Source organism: Globicephala melas, chromosome 11 (assembly GCF_963455315.2).
Source record: "Globicephala melas chromosome 11, mGloMel1.2, whole genome shotgun sequence".
NCBI lineage: Eukaryota > Metazoa > Chordata > Mammalia > Artiodactyla > Delphinidae > Globicephala > Globicephala melas.
The window spans coordinates 93,178,513-93,200,682 of NC_083324.2; the positions used below are offsets into that span (position 1 = coordinate 93,178,513).

Sequence of the window (22,170 nt, forward strand, 5' to 3'; positions counted from 1 at the left end):
ATGTCACAGTCTCCTTCCATAGCCATCTTCTCTCTCGTCTGTGCTCCATAATGGCAGAGATATCCAGTTCAACGCACTGCAGATCATATGTGCATATTTTAAGGAATACGTGTGAAACCTAAAGGCCAAATGTATTTTGTGCAGACTGTTTCCTCTGATTAGAATGCTCTTCAATTCTTGAAACTCTTCCCCCCCGCCCCAACGTGCCTCCACACCTGGTTTCATCCATGAGAAAAATCCTACTCATCCTCTGAGGATCAGCTCAAGTGTTCTCCTCAATGAGGATTTCCCAACTCTCCCTGGCAGGGCTGGTCTCTTCATTGCCTATGTCCAGTGATGCTTTGTCTGTGCCCAGACTATGACACCGTCCCTTTCCATTGGAACCGTCTGTTTACTCTTCCTCTACCCAAGCAGACTCAAGCTCCTAAGAACTAGGGGTCTGCCTACCTATCTTTTTGTTCCAAGTGCCTAGCCCAGGGTCTGGGTGTTGGGGATGCTAAACAGAGGTAGGATGTAAGATAGCTCTATAGACACCTAGAACACTGGCTCCACTATCACCCCTCCGGGATAATTGTGAAACCAAGTTTAAGAGTCTGCACAGTGGGAGGACACACCAAGGAGGAGGCTTTCCAAATGAAAGGGCAAAAGGATTAAGTCTTCACCGACTCATACCCTGCTTCCCACGTCTCGTGGCATTTCAAACTGCATAATCATCTCAAGCAGTCAGAAGTGACTAAACACTGGTATATCACATCTTTGACCTGCCTACTGAGTTAACTACGTAGCCCCACAAATTACCCAAATTACCTAAAAGAGGCTGTAATCTTGAACCTGCTTAGTCACAGCCTGAATGGCCTGGGACAGCTTGCCTCGGCCAACACTCAAACTAGGGGGTTAAAGAGGTTTTCCTCTGAGCAGATCCGTGCAGAACTGGGAGCCATGCAAAAGCAGCGACTCACAGAGGGATCCCACAGCTGAGCCAGCTCCCTGCGCCCGCCCCAAGTCTGTCTGTGCTCCGCCCCCAGCAGGTGCTGAGGCTCTAAAGCTGATTAGCATCCTGGGCCAGCAGTTCCTACTAATAATACTAGTAAACACCTGCCAAGTGCTTACTGTGTATCAGAAACTCTTTAAGAACTTTACACCTGTTGCCTTATCTAATCCTCACAACTGTAAAATAGGTACTATTATTATTATCCCTGATGTATTGAAAAGGAAGGAAGGCGTAGAGGGGTTCAGCAGCTAACTCAAGGTCCCATACTTGGTGAGGGCCGGAATGGGATGCACACCCAGGGGGTCCCACTCCACAGCCCATGGTCTAACCCACAGACGCCAACCAAGACCAAGATTGGAACTCACTGCTTTCTCAAAGAGAAAAGAAATTTTTTCAAAAGGTGAAAAGAAATTCTCTGGCCATCCATATGAATTCATCCTACCAAGACCTTAACCAAGGAAAAATTCAATCTCTTCTCAGGTTCTTTTGCCTGACAGGGTTTGATGGTGATAATCATTCTTCCCAGGATCTGTTCCCTAAAAGGGGTTTGACAGCATTCAAAGCAACTGTCCCTATAGAAACACTGTTGTACCAAGTCACATCAAACTTGTCAAAATCAGGTAATTACAGTTCCCAGTTGACGTATCTATAGTTCCAATCCACCAGGTCTCCCTCTTTATATCAAAGTAAGATGCCAAGCCCATTATGAGATCATTTTAGTCCACGTGACACTAACGTTTTCTGCTTGATTTATGTATTCGGCTAGAATATGTTAAAGTAATTCAAACAGGATTTATTAACACCTTTTAAGTTTGTCTTTTTTCCTGGAATTCTCCATCCTTTGGCCATTTTCCTAATTAATGACCTCTCCTTCTGAATCCCTTTACACGTTTTCTTCTAGATGTCAGAATGCTTGGAAATGACCCAGAGAGCTTTAAAATTCACCAAGAGCGCAAACATTCTCATTTAATACCATATACCACCCTGATGCATAAATTGCAAGGTTCTAGTCTGGTTTCTTAGTGTATGCACGCGTACCTCTTTATGATTGTCCCTGAGTCACATTTTAAAAAGAAAGAAGGGTGTAAAGGGGGTGGTTCAAATTCCCTACCGCAAGACAGGTGTTCCTCTGGGACGCTCATTTCATCTATAGCTGCATTTACGATCCATTAACAAGTATTCAGAAGACAACAAAAAAGCTTTCCCTCCACTGCTTGAAAAATACATGTGACCTGCAGAAACCGAAATCTATTTTTAGAAGTGTCTCTTTGGAAAGCCTACGTGTGATGACTTAAAAAAAAAAAATCTGATACATCTAGTAATTGTGCTAAGGACAGAAAGGCTAGGAGAATTCTAAATAGCTGTTGACTCCTGCTTCAAGATGCACCTTTCCAGTTGGTAAGGCTGGTATGGGGACATTATAACTGATTCATCATTAGTTTGATTGAAACTGGATTCCAAACCGAGTTAATGTATTACATTAGCTGGGAAATACGGAAATGCTGCATAAAATGTTGGAATGCTGACCACGTGATCTTATGAAATGAACTGCAAAAAAAAATCCACTTTCCTCTTCATAAGTGGCCAAATGACAGGGTAACAAGATAAAATATTTTCTATGAAAAACTGTTAAATTGTATCATACGTATTTATGTCTAGTTTAAAGATGAAAGCATATTTTCAATAGACATGCTTATAGCCGTCACCGTAGCCATATTGATTATTCCATATTTAAATAACAGTAAAGCAATAATATAGTAATTTGACCTATCAGCATGTTCCTAGAGCCACTGAAGTAAATAAACACTTGAATGTTAAAGTTGTCAAATTAAATTGATCAAGCAAAACCCGTCTGCTACTTTTCCTTTGATATTCTCAGCATCTAATAAACCATGCCTAAACCACTTACGTATTATACTCAGATGGTGCTTAAATTATGCCTGTCAAATATTAGGCTCAGTTCTGTGAGTTGAGCAGTGGTGTGCTGGTAAATGTGTAACAACCAGCTCTCTAAAGAAAGTTCTGATTTGTAGTAGTGCTTGCTGATTTCCATGGCTGTCAATACTCCCTCCAAGGCTGATTTCAAACTACTGATATGATGTCACTGAATGTGGACTTGGGAAGACATGTGCCTAGTTGGCTCTCATGACCTTATATGAGCTGGCTTCAGCTCACCCCTGGGACTAAGTTATTTTTAAATGTCTAGATTCTGGGGAATTTCACTTTCACTGTCTTTTCTTTCTCTTCTTGGGGACCACAGAGTTCTCTGGGATGTAATTTCCTTACCTGCAAGATATGTTAATTGGAACAGATAACCTCTAAACTTCCTTTAAGCTCAATTCGTTAAATATTTCAATAATTTCCCTGCTCTGAATTTAAAGGCAGCCTGAATCTGACTCCAAAATTAAAAAAAAAAATTCTGTTGAGTCCAAGTTTATTCTCTAAGAACTTGGAGATGAAGGATGACCTCCAACACAGAACATGTTATTCCTATTTTAGTAAGGTTTATTTTATAAAATTTAGGTATAGTTTTCAGAAATATGTAAAAAGGGAGGATCCTATGATCTTGTCACAATGATGTCAGTTCCTATAGTATGGCTCAAAAAGAAAATAAAATGCTGGGTCAGAGAGGAGAAACACATTAAGACTGGCTGTGCCCGCTTCATTTCTACTTCCGCATTTTCAAAATTGGCAAAATCAAAGGCATTCCTATTTCTGATGCATGGGAGAAGAAACAGCTCATTTCCTTCGCAAGAACTGCACTTTAAACCTTTCTTCCTGTCTAGGGGATTACTTGAGAGGGGACCATGAACTGAATATTGATGAGAAAGTTAGTGGTATCATCACAAGTACTACTGCAATGACAATGGAGCGGGAGTAACAATCAACATAACCCTTTTTCCCACATTTTTCAGAAGCCAGACAAAAACCATAGAGAACATCAGGCCTCTGGACCTTTCCCCAGAGGAGGAGGGGCTGAAGAGTTGGATACAGCAAGTCTGAGAGGCCTGACTGGTTTGGAGGCAGCTCTGGGGGTAAGTTTGTCTCCTCCCTCTGCTTCTGCTTCCAGAAATTGTGAGAAGGAAATAAGGATACGATATTTGAAGATGTGTATAGATGTTCCTAAAAAAGGAAAAGAAACTTCATTCATTGCGGATGGGAATGCAAAATGGTACAGCCACTTTTGAGGACAGTTTGGAAGTTTCTTATAAAACTAAACATACTTTCACCATATGATCCAGCAATCGCACCCCTTGGTGTTTGCCCAGAGGAGTTGAAAAATATGTCCACACAAAAACCTGCACACAGATGTTTATAGCAGCTTTATTCATAGTTGCCAAAACGTGGAAGCCACCAAGATGTCCTTCAGCAGGTGGATGGATAGATAAACTGTGGTACCTACAGACAGTGGAACGCTCCTCAGCACTAAAAGCAAATGAGCTATCAAGCCATGAAGAGCCATAGGGGAACGTTAAATGCATGGAAGTGAAAGGAGCCATTCTGGAAAGGCTACACACTATTATTCCAATTATATGACATTCTGGAAACAGCAAACCTCTGAGGGCAGTAAAGAGATCAGTGTTTGCCAGGGGTTTCGGGGGGAGGGAGAGAGATGAATAAGCTGATCACAAAGAATTTTTAGGGCAGTGAAAATACTCTATATGATACGATAATGGTGGACAGTTATCATTATACATTTGACCGAATCCATAGAAAGTGCAACACCAAGAGTGAACCCTGAGGTCAACTATGGACTTTGGGTGAACAGGACGCATCCAAGTAGGTTCATCAGTTGTAACAAATGCACCACCCTGGTGGGGGATGTAGGTGATGGGGTGTCTGTATGTGTCGACGCAGGGGCCATAGGGGAAATCTCTGTACCTTCCTTTCAATTTTTCTGGGAACCTAAAACTGCTCTTAAAAAAATAAAGTCCTTTTATCAACACCTTGTACACCTTAAACTTACATGATGTTATATGTCAATTATGTCTCAACAAAAAATGAAAAAAATAATGTCCTTTTAAAAAATATGTAGAAGAAATCCAACTAGTTTGGTATAAAGATGACTGACTGATAGCAAAGTGGCCATTACCCTGATGCATTTCTTCATGACAAGTACTTTTTGAGCACCTCTTATGGGCCACGGCCAATGCTAGGCACCAAAGATTCAGGAGCAAATCAGGCGACACAGTTCCTTCCCTCAGAAAGCTTGGAGTCCAGTGGATGTTAATGTTCCTACTGATGGATTTAGGGTTTTTTTCCTTTTTTAATAAATTTACTTATTTATTTTTGACTGCGTTGGGTCTTCGTTACTGCACGCGGGCTTTCTCTGGTTGCGGTGAGCAGGGGCTTCTCTTGTTGCAGAGCATGGGCTCTAAGAGCGTGGGCTTAAGTAGTTGTGGCTCACAGGCTCTAGAGCGCAGGCTCAGTAGTTGTGGCGCACAGGCTCAGTTGCTCCGCGGCATGTGGGATCTTCCCGGACCAGGGCTCGAACCCACGTCCCCTGCTTTGGCAGGCGGATTCTTAACCACTGCACCACCAGGAAAGTCCCGGATTTAGTTGCTGATGAAACATTAAATCCATGTTGAGCCTTTGATGAATGTTTGTTTTTTTGTTATTTAATGAAATAAGTCACAATAAACTATAACAAGTCATCCTTTCTTTTTCTAAAATTTTGTCCAGGTTTGAGAAGGGGTCTTTGGTAATCTAATAAAATATTTATCACTGTGATACAACATCAAGATTTTAGGTTAATAAACTAAACTGAGCATGTTTCTGGCTTGAAATGTTTGAATAGTGTTTATTGAGCACCTACTATGCCAGGTACTTTGCTTTATATCCCCCTTTCATGTAATTCTCACAGCAATTCTGAGAAATTAGTATTCTCATTTTATAGGTAAGCAAGCTGAAGTTCATAAATATAATAAACTTGCCCTAAACTTGCCCAACAGAGTCAGAATTCATACCTAGATCTGTCTGACACAAGTCCATCGTTATTCCTCTACCCGCAATGTTTCAAGAGCTGTCAGAAGCGTTGTTACATCTTACCTGACCTTAGGTTCCCACGGGGACCAATACTCACTAGACATTTTTCTCCTTCTATGTATGATGATACATTACAAATCTGTAGGCACTCTAGGCAGTTCACCCCTGGGAAAACCAGAGCTCTCTTTTACTTGCCACTGTACTTTCTTTATCTGCTCCTAACTGTACGGCCTCTAGACCTTCATGACAGTGAGGCATTTTATTCTAACACTAGGCAGAGATAGGAATGTAATGGGAGAAATTATGTGGACCTAAGGCCTGAAACTGTTTTCCCACTTAGGGGAAGAAAATAATGAACTCCAGCAACAGATTTATGGAAACTGAGGCCTTACAGGAAAAAAATCTATATTTTCATGAACTCACATAAATAATACAATTGTTTTTCCTTAGGTCACTAAAGAGCAAGCATGAGAGAGATGAAAGGAGTTATAATCTTAAAAAGACACTAGCATGCCCTCAGGATTCATTGTGGTTACTCGACCGTAGTTGAGCTTTCTAGAGATTGACAGAGGACAAAGTCCACTGAGAAGCAGCAACTGGAAAGAGATTTACACCAGCTTTAATATACACCAGTGTTGAGTGTTTCTGTCCAGTTGCAGCGAATGCACCAAATATTGGATTCAATGTACGAGTAGCCGTAACATGCTTCTCATTTTCCCCCAGTTCTGAATGATGAGTCGTGCTGCAGGAAAGATTTCACTTGAACATGACATCTGCTTCTCTACTTGATCCCTTTCTAGGCTTTATTATAACATGTGATTTCTTCCCAAAACCAGTATCACCATTTCAGCTCTGTTTGAGATAACAAACTGAATATGAGTCCCTGCTGGTCTAAGCCTTGGTATGAAGTTAAAAGGAATCACATCTTTCACAATTGGACTTTTTTCCCCAACAATATCTTTTTATCAATTTTTAATTAATGATATGGTTTATTAATTGTTATTCTTATTTTGCTCTCTGCCACTTGCCACCAAAGATCTTAGTTATCAAAGTACTATGATGGTCGAATTGAAATGAAATACCCAACTAATACTTTTGAATTAATCAAGTACAATTTTTTGCAAATAAGTCAGTGAGATATTGAAAATATATTCATATTTGTGTACAAAGGGCCTGCTTATAGTTTTTCTTTAGACAAATCACCTATTATAAATGAAGCTGATGACATGGCAATAAGAGAGAACTAAAGTTATGCCTGATTGAGTGATTATACCAGCCTTTTCTGTGTTGGCTAAATTCAGTCATTGTTTCTTTCCTCTACAATATTTCCAGTTCAGTGTCTTTAATAAGTGGAATCAAGGAGGAGATGGAATGCAGATCCTAGTGGCTATAACTCTGCTGAATTGTTCCTGTAATTGGGTTTATAAAAGGAGTCTGTAGATGATGTATTTCTTTATGAGGTAACGTTACAGCAGAAATCTTTCATACAGATCATATTATATGAGCTGTAACCGAGAGGCCAATGAAGTGACTTTAAGGCTGATCTGAGCTTACTTTGGGTTCACCTGGTATTATTTTTATGGATGGTTCTAGTTGGTCTGAGACTTAACACCCACTTCCGTCTATGTGGTTGCCATCCTCTGAGACAAGTGGTGACACGGTTTGACTCAGACCTGGTAGACAAGAAAAATAAGCATATCTTCTATTTTGAGAAATACGTGTGTTCTTAAGATCCCTGAAAGGATATGATCTGAACTACAGGTGCAAACACATGAATAAACTTTGATAAACAAAGGCAAATTTTCAAATCAATTAAACAAGCAAACCAAACATTATTTACAGTGACCACTGCCCATGTTATCTGTTTGCTTCATAAAATGGGGAGGATTTTTGCGGTGAGAATTGAGTGGTACATGGGGTTATAAGGGCCATCTTTGGCTGAAAGGTCAGAAACCACACTAATGATTTATTCCTGAATAATGAGAATGAACTACTTACGTGAATGGATAAAAGAAAACTACCTCAGGCACTGCACAACCTGAAGAAAGATTTAGTCACTGTGAAGTTTCACAAAACTGTAATAACGTATCAAGCGTTCAATGTGCTTAAAGTCTATTAGCTAAATACCTTTACATGTCAAAATGCAGTAAAATACACTCATGAAAGTCATGGGGCATCATAAATTATGCATGAAGGGGAATCTATGGCTAACCAAAATTTGGTGTGGTCTGCATTACCCACCACAGCTCCAGACCCAGATATCGGCTGAAAAATTCCGCTTTTATATGAATGAAATCCATAGATTAGAAGGAGCCTCCAAACGGTAAAAGTCAAAGACAAAAAAGAATAAAAATAAAAACTTTGTCACTCCTAATTTTGTTTCCGCCTGTTCTATTTCTATTGAACAAACTGAACATGGGGAAATTGTTTCTAGAACTGAGAAGTTTCCTTGCATGTAGGGCAGCTCTGAGCCCGATGCCAAAACTGCTGGTAGAAGTCACTTTTCTTACTGAAATAGTTGCCTCTTAGCTGATGACTGCCAGCGTCATGACCAGATATAGCAAGGATGTTGCTGGAAGGCCGCCTGGTGCGAGGTCTGGAGTGAATACAGAGCAGCTGGTCCCACAGCTGTGCAAACTATAATTCTGTGGTTGGAGGGGGAGGTAAGGAACAGACCTAGACTTCCACGGAGAACACTGAGGACATTTAACCCCCTCTCTCTCTCTTAGGAATGAAGGTTTTGCCTTGAAACCGCTGGTTGTATTTTTTAAGGTCAAAACAAATAAGCAGGACATTCAGTTGGGGGAAGAGGGAGAGGGTGAAGAAAAGGGGAGAGGAGATTGTGAAAGAAGAGCCATTTGTCTGAGAGTCTGCAGAAGGCCAAGGTGACCTAATACCCCCCACGGCACTGGCTGGCAGTTCTACTGTGCAGTACAGTTACTTGTAGCTTGAATACGACAGGTACCTTCTCGAGAACTACTATCAAGTGGAAAGTTGAAGTGAGCCTGGGACTACACTAAGAAGTGAAAAACTTCTGCAATTCACCGACACTTGTAAAAATTCAAGCCCTTTGTTTCTTATGGATGGATAATAGTATCCTAGAGTGACTGCATTTCATACAATAATGAGATTGACAGTGGAGGCATGAACAGAGCCTACATTTATAAATCGGTAGATGCTGGATTCAGTCTTTCTGGACTGTTAGGCTATATTAAATTTTTGGCCACGGCAGAGGCATTATTTTAAGTAGAATTAGTCTATTTTTCACATTTTTATTCTTGTGCTTTATTTGTGTCAGAGCTAGGCATTTAAGCTGTCCCATTCACCCAGACTACATCTGTTTCTTGCCTTTTTAGGGCACTCAGCTATTGGCAAAGCATTTTCACATTTGGTCCTCAAAGTAACAGTGGGGATTAGACAGAGAGTGCTACCCCATCTCCCAGGGTTCAAAGATTCAGAGACGATTCAGCTCATAAGCAGCAGACTCAGATTTGGGAACAAGCATATCTCCAACCACAGCACAGAACCCTTGTGTTGATTACTCAAGGCAGAGAAGATATTCCCTTTGACTCTCAAAAGCCAAGATTCTATGATTTTTGATGTGCTCTCCTGACCTATATGGATGCCTTTCTCAAACTGAGAAGTTTTGTTTTTCTGTCTCCCTCCTCTTCTCTCCCTGTATTTCTTCGTTTGCTCTTCTTTTTTCCTTCTCCCCTCACACCACCTCCTCCAAGTTTAGAGGATTGTTGGAAAGTCCAGTAGGTTTTTCCTCAGGTGGCCATTTCCATGTGGCCATTTGCGAAAGACATTTCAAAGGTGATCCATTTAACTCTAGTTGGACAATAGACTATCTTTAATGTAAATTTCCTTAACTTTCAGAGTTTGAGGGTGACTTTCTCATTTTGGGCAGGTTCTATTCATTCTGTAGTGTAAGCAAGAAGGATTGAATAGGGGTAAAATGTAGTAAAGAAAATTTTTTCCTTATATGAGACTTTCTGAATCTGCAGCTCATTTGGTCTTGTAAGATGTGGTACCTAGAGAGGCAATTTTTTTTTTGGTAGTATGTTAGAAGAATAGAATAAAGGTGAGGCAGAACACAGAAACATAAAGGAATAATGGAGTTCATTCTTCACTTTGTGTAGTGAATACTCACTATGTGGCAGGAATTATTCTAAGTTTTTCCACATTTTTTAAATTAATTTTTATTGGAGTATAGTTGATTTACAATGTTGTGTTAGTTTCTGCCGTACAGCAAAGTGAATCAGTTATACATATACATATATCCACGCTTTTTTAGATTCTATTCCCTATAGGTCATTACAGAGTATTTAGTAGAGTTCCATGTGCTATACAGCAGGTTCTTACTAGTTATCTATTTATGTATAGTAGTGTGTATATGTCAATCCCAACCTCCCAATTTATCCCTCCCCGGCTCCAAGTTTAACAAACCTCTAAGGTGGTCTCCATTATTTGTCCCATTTTACAGGTGAGAAAACTGAGGCAGGGTGGGGTTAAATGCCTTGCCCAAGGCCACACAGCTAGTAAGTGATAAAGTAGGGAGTTGAACCCAAAAAAGTCTAGCTCCAGAGTATATTCTTATAGACACTATCCTACGTTGAAAAACAATTTTTTTCTCACTGCTTCTCTTTCCACCCTTTGTAGAGCTTCATTATGACTTTTGTGGGTCCTATGCACATTTGTCTTTTACCACAAAACATTTTTAAACTATACTTTATAAGTATTACAAAATATTATGTGTTGGTATAAAGACATATGTAAAACAGGCTGAATTATATTTATTTTTTCTTCTGACTTTAAAAACTTAAAACACTTTTGTGGACCTCTAAATGTATTGTGAACCTGGGCTCTGTGTCTACTGTGTCCGGTAGCTAAGTTGGCCCAGACCTTAGGGTTTTTCTCTTTTACCTTGATTCACATCCAGGTAAGAGAATGAATTGACCACACTCTTACGGGGATAGTGGAAGTCCTAAAGAGGGATTTCCTTGCAAAAGCTTTTTCCGAGTTCAGAAATCACTCCAAGAAAACTATCAAGTAATGTTTTTTAAACTGGGGGTTATAAAATCATTTAGATGAGTTAAAACTAGCATTCTTATAACTAAAATATGTTAGCATAAAACAGAGTGGGAAGGGATGGGATAGGATAATATAGAAAACATCAGAGTACATTTGTGACTTATAAGGGTATTTTGAGAAACATTTTATTCCAATTCTCAATATGTATGTGAGGTGATCTAAAATGCACTTCTTACAGTGAATCCTAGCCAAACATTTTATAAAATACTGAGCTAGGATGCACCCCTAGTTCCATCTCTTTCTTTCCCTTAGACATGTTCAGCTTCAAATGTAACCTCAAAGCAAAGCTGATAACGTAAGCTTGCTCTCTTATAATAAATCATCCCCATTAAAAATACAAATTTTGAAGTCATATAAAACAGGGTCTGAATTCTAATTCTTCCTCTTACTCCCCTTATTAGCTTAAGTTATTTAATCTCTTTGTGGCTTAGTTTTCACATGGATGAAATAAGGAGAGTAATAATAATGCCAATCTCATAGGGTCATTACGAAAAATAAGTGAGGAAATGTTGATGAAGCCCTCTGTAAGGGCTCCCTCTATATATGCTGACAACTCAAATATTCATTTCTGAGCCAGACTTCAGTTTAACCTTAGACCTGTATAACTGCTTGTTGGATACCTCCACTCGGATGTATAGTAGACATCTCACACTTGCTATGTCTGTATTTGCACTCCTGACCATACCCCACGCCCCTAAATGGCCCTTTCTATCCTTTCAGTTGCTCAGGCTGAACCTTGAGGTACTCCTTGCTCCTCTCCTGCTCTCACAACCCACATTCAATCCACCATAAAAGCCTGTTCGCTCTACCTTCAAATACCTATAGAATCTGACCACTGCTCACTGCTTCCGCTGTACCCTGCTGCTGAGCCAGCACCATCTTTCTGGATTACTGTAATAGCTTCCAAACCAGCTGCCCTCCTTCCTCCTTGCCCCACTATCGTCTGTCCTTAACACAGCAGCCCAAGTGATCCTTTTAAAATCTATTTCACATCATGTTCTCTTGTGCTCAAATCCCTGCCTTGTACCACATTTCACCATGAGTGGGCAATGGCCCACCGGATCCTCTGTTACTAGTCCCCGTTCCCTCCTACCACTTGATTCACTCCTCTCCAACCAAGCTGGGCTCCTTGCCGGGTCCTAGACACACCGGGAAGGCTCCTGATTTAGGGCCTTTACACTTGCTCCCCCTCCGTTCTCTCCGCCTTCTCTTCCGCCCCATATTGACAGTGCTCGTTCCCTCCTCTACTGTGGAGAACTTTGTTCAGATTCCCTCTTCTCAGTGTTGCCTATCCTGCAATCCGTCCCTTTCTTTGTCCCCATATGCCTTATACTCTTAGTTTGCTTTATTTTTGCCTTAACACTTAACCTATGAAATACTATACAACTTACTTAACTATGGTATTGTCTACTGTCCATAAGCCACTTTTAGAAGTTAAAATTCGTGAGGGTAAGATGTTTTCGTTTTCATCACGAATGTATCCCAAGGGTCTAAAAAGTTGTCTCAACTTCTAAATTAATATTTGTTGAATGAATGAATATTCTATATTATTATTTCTTCTCACCTTCCTCCATCCTCCCCTCATCTCCAAAACAGGCCCAGATGGAATAAGGGATAAATTCAAACATAGCAAGGCTTTTTCTATATTTTTGAATAAACCATGATGGAGTATTAAACCAACTTGTTGCCCTTTGATTGATAAACATCCAGAAATAATGTGCTCTCAACCCGCCGTTGGTTGAATCCGTAGATTCAGAACCATGGATACAAAGGGTTGACTGTATATTGAATCCTCATGTCTGCAATTACAGCCCAGGTATTTAATGTTCAAAGATTCTGCTACTGAATTGTTAGTATAAGGTATACAAATGTGAAAAGATCAATAGGAAATCTACAGGCTTTTACACAATACTTGCCTTCATAAATATTAAATAACTACTATCATGAGATTATTCCTCTTGTCCTTTGATAACCTGTGTGAAAGTCATGCAACTGAATCCATCATCATTCAAAAGGGCCACAAAATCGATTTTGCCTTTTATTTTAACTATCCTTCATTATATAAAAGACTTATAAATTAAAGCAATTAAAATGTCAACACGGCCCACATTCCCCCCCCACACCCCGGAAATCATATCCACTTTATCACCTACTAAAGTGGATGGAGGGGATATGAAACAAAATATGAAAATTCTAGAGTTTTTCTTGTATCATACAATGAGGAAAAACTTATATCTATTATTTGTCCCTTCAGGCCCTCTTCAGTTTATACGTAACACTGGCTATAATGTATGTTCCCTATGTCACTTTATTAATCAAAGAGAAAAATAGCTCTACAAGTTATCTTCTCTTCCCACTTGAATTTTAATTATTTTACTTGCGCAATAAATTATGACGAATTGAAGTTGCATATATCGAAGAATAACTCCGTAAGGAACTTCAAAATAGTTTTGGTTAGTATTAAAATGTATGTATGTAAATCTATTAATGTGCACTTATTCTGACCAACAGTTTGTTTGCTCCTGTCAGCTTATATGCCTGTCAAGAAAAAGGACACAAAGTTCTTGGTAGTTCATGGTCAAGTTTCGCAGACAGTGCCTAGAAGTTAGGATTCTTCTATTTGTGAATTCCAAAAGGGTACATTGCAGCGTGATTGAATCTTGCCATTTAGCTAGTCTGCACACATATTTCCCTTCCCTGGTAATTTAAAAGGATAAAGGGAAACTATAGATCTTATAGGTATACTCATTTCATTTTAATTATGAAAGAACAGGCTACGAGACTTAAAATGCCAATTGGGAACTGGATTAATATTTAGTTTCCTGACTTTCCATTTATTGCTAAGCTTTCTCTAATACCATATTCAACCACACAACAAACACTTACGGAGCATCAACTGCGTTCAAGACTCTAATCCCTGAATATTCAAATTTAAAACATTTTGATTAATATGGTACATATAAATGTGCCTTCTGGCAATTCTTATTCATTATTAATAATTTATTTTAAATTACTATAATATATATTAATTATTCTTTTAATCAAACTTATTTTTATAACTTTTCTTTGATCAAATATTTTAATTCTTATTGTAATTACGCTAGTCTATATGTTTTATACCATAAATTAGACTATACATAAAATCAGTGGCATAGTATGTATCCATTAGCACAGCCAGAGTTAGAAGGGCCAATTATTCACACAATTTTTTTAGATTGGATGGGACTTTCGAGATTTAAAAATCTAGAGCTGAGTGAATCAAACCCACAAAGGTTAAATGACTTGCCTACGGTCTTAGAGGAAGAGATTAGAATCAGTTCTTCTGACTCCTGTATCTTATTTTTTATATAAGACACACCTCCATCGTCTTCCATGAAATTAGAATATATGGGCATATACAGACAAACCAAACAAGAAACTTAGCATTTAGTGATAATAGTAAATACAATACTTAGATGTTAAAAAAACTTTTTTAACAGCGCCCAGATCGAAAGATCCTAAGAAAATTGAACCATGCAACTCAGATTTCATGTTTTAGTTATCTCATAAATGTATGAATTGTTGTTGAAACGATGACATCATAAGCAGACAAGTTAAACATTCACGACAAAGGGTTTCCTGTTTTCTCTTGGTGTTAATTACTCGCTTTTCTGTACCTCGTGTATATTATTTATGTTATCTGGAGTGGTCTTCATTAGTACCACCTTAATGCATGACATAGTGAGATTATTGGGTTAGCTAACTTTTCCAGTGACACAGAAGGAGGACAAACCTTCAGAGAGCCCCACAATAGAGGCTCCTGGTCAGCTACATGGTCAGCTACTTGGATTCTGGCTACTGAAAGCTAGAAGCAATACTTTAAAGGAGATTTGGGGTCCACCATATAAAAGCCAGACCCACATGCTCTGCCTTCAATTTGAAATCAGTAACAAAAATATTGTGAGGGATACATGCATAGGCATTCCTCAGCGAAAGAGTGAAGGAGAATGTTTACCAAGACCTTCAGATTGGTTCAGCATGACAATATTCACAATTTCTTCTAGAGACAGTCCCCATTGCTAAATGACAATAGCGCATTCTGAGATGTCACTTCTCAATATCAGAACTTTTATAATTTAGCTAAGGGATAAAGGTCTTCCTCCTCAAGAGAGGTAGAAAAGGGATCTCAGTTTAAAACTTAATATGACTGACCCAGCCATTCTTAAAAGTAGCCAGAGAGGGGGCTTCCCTGGTGGCGCGGTGGTTGAGAGTCCGCCTGCCGATGCACGGGACACGGGTTCGTGCCCCGGTCCGGGAAGATCCCACATGCCACCGAGCGGCCACAACAGTGAGACGCCTGCGTACCGCAAAAAAAAAAGTAGTCAGAGGAAAGCCACTTCTGACTGCAATTTTCTTCTAGGCCTGAAAGAGTGGAGGAGACCAATGGGAGTCAGAAACAAATACCTCTGGCTAACATCAGGGACAAAGACAGATCTCAGCCTTCCGAAGAGGATAAGTATTCTGGGGTTGACGACGCTATTAATTTAAAGTCTCCTCCATACGTACAAAGCAATTCTGAGATGTCAACAAAGGTTAAACATACATACGATTAGAGAAGTACTTACTCTTCTCAACAGTGCAAAATATTGGTTTTGTGTTTTAAACAATCCTATATCATCCTAGGACTAGCTTTCCTCCTTTTGACATCCCTTTAAGAACTTTTAGATGTGCTTAAATCTTCTATGTATCACAACACTTTCATTCGTTTTGGTGTGTAATTATGGAGAACCTTTCTGTTTCAGTACCTTCTATGTATCAAATATTCTTCTATATACTGTTAAAGTAAAAATAAATAGAATAAACTAGCCCATGGGGAAATATTTGCTAGATGAGCTGCAAATCTACATTGCATTCACTTCAATACGGTGAATGAACGACCTCATGAGGCAGGGTAAGGTCTTACGAGCTAAATGCCAGTGATGTTCATTACGGAGTGAGAACACAATTAGAAACACTTGCTACGAATAGTGTGCACACACTCTTCTGTTACACGATGTCCTTTTAACACATTTGAATTTCTCAGGAAAAAAAAACTTCTTCCAGTGTTTTAAATGAGATCTAACGTGTCTGAGTAACTTTCAGCAAATACGTTGGCTTCATTCTCTCTAGCATGTATACTATCTTCAGCAAACAATCAACTATCAATGTTTGCATATACTAAATGCTAAATAGAAGGTAAAAAGCCTACAAAAGAGGCTCGTTTCGAAAAATGAAGTCATGGTTCAGAAAAAAATTGTGTTCTCTACTCTCTCAATTTAGACTGAACTTGAAATTAGCATCTTCATAAAGTGATGGAAGACCCACATTTTGCTGCTATTCTTTGACGGACTTGGGACTGTAGGATTATATGCTTCACTCAAGCTGTGGAGTTATTTCTGAAATGATATTAATAAGTACCATCAGGGACAGGGTGTAGTTGAAGGAATGCTTAAGTATTGAATCAATATTCAAAATGCTCAGTCCACTTTATCTGGCAAGTGTACACATTAGTTTTAAGGGAGTTGGTCCCCAGATGATTTCATGATATCATGATTTCCAAGTAAAATGAATATGTGTATATTTATTTCCTTGAAGCATTACTAAACCTCTCAAATATTAAACATGGGCTTATACAAAATGAGTGGGTGTGAGAAAGGGAATGCTAAGCATAAATAGTTTAAACCAATAAAGAATTTCTCTGGAAAGAATAAAGAGTAAGTGACTAGGGGTAGGAGAGGAGCGGGAAGAAAGGGCAGATGAACGCTTCCTTGCTTAATCGTTTATAAATTGTTGTTAAGAGACAAACAAAATTCTCTCTATGCCCAAATTATGTAATTTATCCAGAGTATGCAGGCTCCTCTCTTCAGCAATGCTGATAACGACGCTAATAGTTTAATTGCAAGTTGCTGCTCAAGGAGATAAACAAGGCTGTTTGCTTTTTAAACCGGGGGTTACAATTACTTTTAAACGCGAGGGAAAGGCACATCTGCGAGTAGATCTTACTATGTCAGAAAAGCAGCCCGAAGCCAGCTGGAAAATCAACAAAGCCCCAGGAGTGAGCTGCGGGCACAAAATTAGAGCAAAACCTCCCATGTGAGCAGTGGAGCAGTGGGCGTGAGGCGTAGTAAACAGGCGGCAAACGTAGGTGGGCAGGGATAGAAAAGTTTTCGGTGGCCAGACCGTGCGCGTTTTCCCTGGGATTCCATCACAGAGAGGGACTGAGCACCCCTCCCTCTGCTGTCGGGCTCACAGTCACGCCTCTCACCCAGCCCTTGGCTTCAGCACCACCGAGAGGACAGCTCCCCTAGTCGCAGAGCAGAACCCTCAACAACTGCCCTCCTCCGTCCTTGAGAAACATCCTCTCCCACCGCATTCCTCTTTCTTGCTGCTGTCTTTCTTGACACTGTGCTTTTAAGGCTACTCTAAGGAACATATTCATAAGGGACTGGGAGCTCGTTTGGCTTGTTTATTTCCAGATGGAAGGGAGACAAGTTTTGTCTGAAAAGTCCAATCTTTTCATTGGCCTCCAGAGCAATTTACGCAGGATAAAAGACTGCAAGTCACTGGCTTTAATCTGGTGGCAAAAGGGTTCAGCCCAACTCAACAGTAGCAGAAACTTGAAACTCTTTTTTAGTGCTTTATTTTATTGTTTTGTTGTAAAAGCACCAGTAGTAGGTAAACAACCTTATTAACTGCCTCTTAAGCCCCCTTCCTTCTCTGCCAAGCCAAAGACACCAAGGGAATATACCAGAGTTTGATAGCAAAGGAATAATTCTTAATTTCTCTGGGTCAGAAAACAATCTCAATCCTAAAAGGAACTCTTCTCAGTCCTTTCCAAGACCCCTCACATCATATTCTGAACCTGGAACATACAAGTGAAGGATTAATAGTTCCAAACGAAGACCATAGGCTACTACAACCTGCCACAAAAACTGTCAAAGCCTCCTCCAATAAAGTCCTCTTTCTCCAGTGCCAAATCCAGAGGCAAACATTTCAGGGGTGACGAGAAAACACAGGGTTAAAAAAATCAAAATCATTGAGACAGGAAAATTACACTCCAAAGAACTTGGCTACTTCGGCACATTCAGTTACCATCCCATCGGTCATAAAATATGGTTCCTTAGCCAACACATCTTGTTTCTTTATGCAGAGTTTTCTCTTTTGTTCAAACTTCTCAATAATGTGTAAAATAGTCATTATCTGAAGTTTCTCTTTGTTCCAGCACACACACACACACACACACACACACACACACACACACTTTGTTTGATTCAGTTCCATTTTCAAGTGCTGAGTTTCCTAAAGAAAAAGGTATTGATATCATGTTCTTTTTAAACTTATTTTGAAGGAGGATCTTCAGGAAATGCCCTCACTCTTTTTGCACTGGAGTTGCGAGAATACCAAGGGATTCTAGAAAGGAAGAGACACAAGCTTGGAGGGAGAGACTTAGCAGTCTTTCAGAAAAGGCAGCCCAGTGAAGTTAGTAGCGAACAACTTCCTCTGGGTGATAGTGACCATCTACTAGTAACAGGAGGTGAGGTCTGCCTGTGAATCCGGAGCTGCAGCAGCAGTGGAGACAGCGGACACTGGGTGCTTCCTTTCAGGTAACCCTGACAGCTCTCAGTTTGACTCCCTGAATCCCTCAGTCTTCTCTGTGGTTCATTTCTTCCTTCTTTCTTCCTTCCTCCCTTCCTTTTCCTTCCTCCCTCTCTCCGGCCCTCTCTCCTTCCCTTCCTTCCTCTGTCCTCCTCTCTCCTCCTTCCCCCTTCTTTCCCTCCCTCCTCCACGTCAGTTACCCTTTTCACTTAATTCCATCTGGGCCACTTTGGGCACCAGTTCCAGTGACAGCTTCCTATCATCACCCCATATGCATCCTATAGACCATCCTATTATTATCATCACTAAGGTTGCTTGCCAAGTGCTTGGTCCCGTTCCCAGCTGTGATCCCCGCCCGGCCCCTCCTCACTCCAAAACCGCAGCAGGCGTGTATCAACCCGGCGAAATCACCAGAGTCTGAACGTCACCAACAAGTTCCACCCTGTAGTAGCCCCACCAGCAAACCACACCAGCGGAGCCTTGCCAAACCCTCTGCCCACAGCAGGTGGAGCATCCCGACCCAGCTCTCGGCTACGCCTACGATCATTGTTATCAGTGACAACACATCCTTCGCTTCAAGGAAGGGGAAAGCCCGCGTGCGACTCCCCAGCGGAGGCAGGGCTCCACGCACTACCCTCCCCCACCTGCTCAACACACACACACACACACAGACACACACACACACACAAATACACACATACACACACACCTCCTTACTCGGCACACAAAGAGCGAGCGAGCGAGCGCCAGGGACCCGGCTGGGTAGGAAGTGGGGCGCAGGGGAGGGCACGGCCGGGAGGGGGAGGGGGACCACAGGAGGGGCTGGGGGCCGAGCCAGCCGGGGAGGAGGGAAGGAAGCGGCGTGGCGGAGAGAGCAAGGCAAGAGCTTCGTCCTCACCTGCCCCCAGGGTGAAGGAGATCCTGGCCTCCGCGAGGTACGGAGTGTCGCTCTTGGAGCGGACTCTTCTGATGGGCCGCCGGTCTATATCGTCCTCCGAAGATGCCGCCATTAATGTGGGAGGCAGAAGCAGGGTCGCCCGGCGAGCTGAGGGAGGAGATGGAGAGAGACGGAGGGAGGCGGAAAAAGGGGGGGAGGGGAAGGAAGAGGCTCACCCGCAGGGCAAGGGGGAGGGCAGAGGGGGATGGGAGAGGAAGGGAAAGGGGGCGGGGAGGGAGGGGGGAAGAGAGGGGAAAGGAGAGAAGAGGGAGAGAGAAAGAAAGAGAGCAAAGGAGAGAAAAGGGTGAGGGGAGAGAAAGAAAACCCGTTAAGGATTTATGGACTGGAGCAGGGATCGGCCCAGGCCCGGCTTGTGCTCAGGGCTCCCCCTCATTGCACTCAGCCACAGGGCCAACGGGCCAGTGCCCCGGACGGACACCCCGCCTCCTGCCTGCAGCCCCAGTTCTCAGCTCTTGGCACAGGTAGGCTAATGCGAAAGGGAGGACTCCAAAGCAAGGATGCCCAGTCAGCACTGTGCCCTCTCCCGCCAAATGCACTTACTCCGCTTGCTTTTCAAGTGCACACGAGAGTCTCCTTAACCCACAGGATTCTCTGGGCTGAGGATGCCCGACCAGATAGCCCAGCTTCAGCTTTCCTTGCGTGAGTTATTATTCCTGGGGTGCGAGCCTAGGCCCAGCTGGTCATGGAAGAGAGCACGCTATATCGAGTACCCCTCTGCTCCCTCTTCCCCAACCTGGAGCTCAAATAGAGATGGAACCAGATCTGGACTCCCTGGAAGCTCTCTTGCAGGCCCCCGTTGAGCCCTAGAGGTGGAGGACAGAGGGAAAGTGTATATAACTTTGGGGGCAGTTTGGCAGTAAAGTTTCTAGAGTTGATATTCTGAATGTAGACTAGACATATTCATGCAGAATTGAGTGGCTTTCTTACCACCACGGGTTTCTAGGATATGTTTATCTCTACGGAAGTACCCATTCGGCTTTTTATTTGGCGATTTAGAGCATGAATAATAGTCTTTGGATTGGACCTGTAATCTCTATAACTCTCTACCATTGTTTCTGAAGGAGAGGGTGAAGATCGAGGGCACCTTACATTTCTTTGAATGTTTGCACTGCAACCTTCCCATGTTACACAGCAGCCAAACCTAGAAAGGTTTCTGGAGTGTGAGTCACAATGGTTCGCTGCCCCTACTGAACCTATTGATGGGCTCAACTCTTTGATGTCTGTCTTCCGGCAGCTTCAGTCACGTCTTCTTGTGGCCCGATGTTGCCACATTTCTTTCTAATGAGAGCCCACCTGGAGTACACAGATAAATGTTACCTTGATTCCCTCCCTGCTGCAAAGGAAATCTCAGTGTCAATTCATGCCCTTCAATCTCAGAGGATGAAGTACTGCTTCAGCTCTGCAAGACTTCCCTCTCCATTTCACCTGTCGTTTCTAATTCTCACCCTGTATCCTTGCGCCCGCCCTAGAATCTTCAGTCTCTTTACGCTGGTCTCTTACTTCACACATAGGTAGTAACTCTCCAACTGCCCTAGCCTTGCCGCTTCCTCAATCTCTACCATACTATTTCTCTCCCATTCTGTTTACCCTTCCTGTGGAACGCTTGGCCCCATAGGCTTCATTTTTTCACTCTTAATCCCCTCCTTGCATCCCTACCACTACTTTTTATCCCCACCACTCAGTCAAAGTTACTTTAAAGGTCATCAACATCCTCTCAACAGTTAAGTCCATTTCTTTCTTGAGTAATCTATCCTTCTTGAAATAATCTCCTCCTTTGGCCTCCCTGTACTAGACTAACTTCCTAATCACTAGATTTCTAATAGCCGGTTCCCTGCGTGTTAATTTGAAAATGCATATCCTGGCATTCAGGGCCCTTTATGACCTGACTTCCATCTGGCTTTCCAAATTCATCTCATTATTTCCCTACAGTCTGTTCAGAGTTGTCCAAACAAGGCTGACTCATTTCTGCATCTGTACATTTCCTTGTTTTGTACACCACGAATTTCTTCCCCATCAACTTTCCATGTTCTCCCTCAGGAATGTGAGATAACTGACCTACTAGTCTGTGGCATGAATCCAGTACATAGTAAATGCTCAATAGATATTCTTTTAATACAAAAAAGAGAGGAGAGGGAGAAAGCAAGGGAGCAAGGAAGGAGAGAATGGGAAAAAAGGAGTGAAGGAGGGTTATGTAACTAATGAGTAAATGAGTAGCTAAATTGGGGACCAAATCCATGCCTGACCTCAAATCCTGTCTTTAACCAGTACATTGATTTGCTAAGTAGATATATTTGGTTGACTATCCATATTTTAAATTCATTTTCTATGATACTTGCCTCCTTATTATTTCCCATTTATCTCTGTTAAACATAGATTAAAAATGGATGCCTCCTATCCCAGGAGGAACAACAGGGGTATTTGGCTCATCAAATGAACCATGAAGGTTAATGCTTTTCGATGATTAATCAGGCTGCAAACCAATGTGATTTTAACATTTAGGTGCAAGCTCTTAAGGACGTGCAAAAGT

The 22,170-nt window shown here is 41.4% G+C and overlaps 1 protein-coding gene across 7 annotated transcripts in view; it reads right to left on the bottom strand.

The window, feature by feature from the left end:
* The window catches only part of PHACTR1 (phosphatase and actin regulator 1), a 539,914-nt gene that overhangs the window by 482,363 nt on the left and 35,381 nt on the right, over window positions 1-22,170 (bottom strand). For all 7 annotated transcript variants that reach the window (XM_060308258.1, XM_060308257.1, XM_060308254.1 and 4 more), the window contains one exon: window positions 19,584-19,730. In XM_060308258.1, the coding sequence (XP_060164241.1) occupies window positions 19,584-19,730 (147 nt within the window). The remainder of the gene's footprint in view (window positions 1-19,583; window positions 19,731-22,170) is intronic.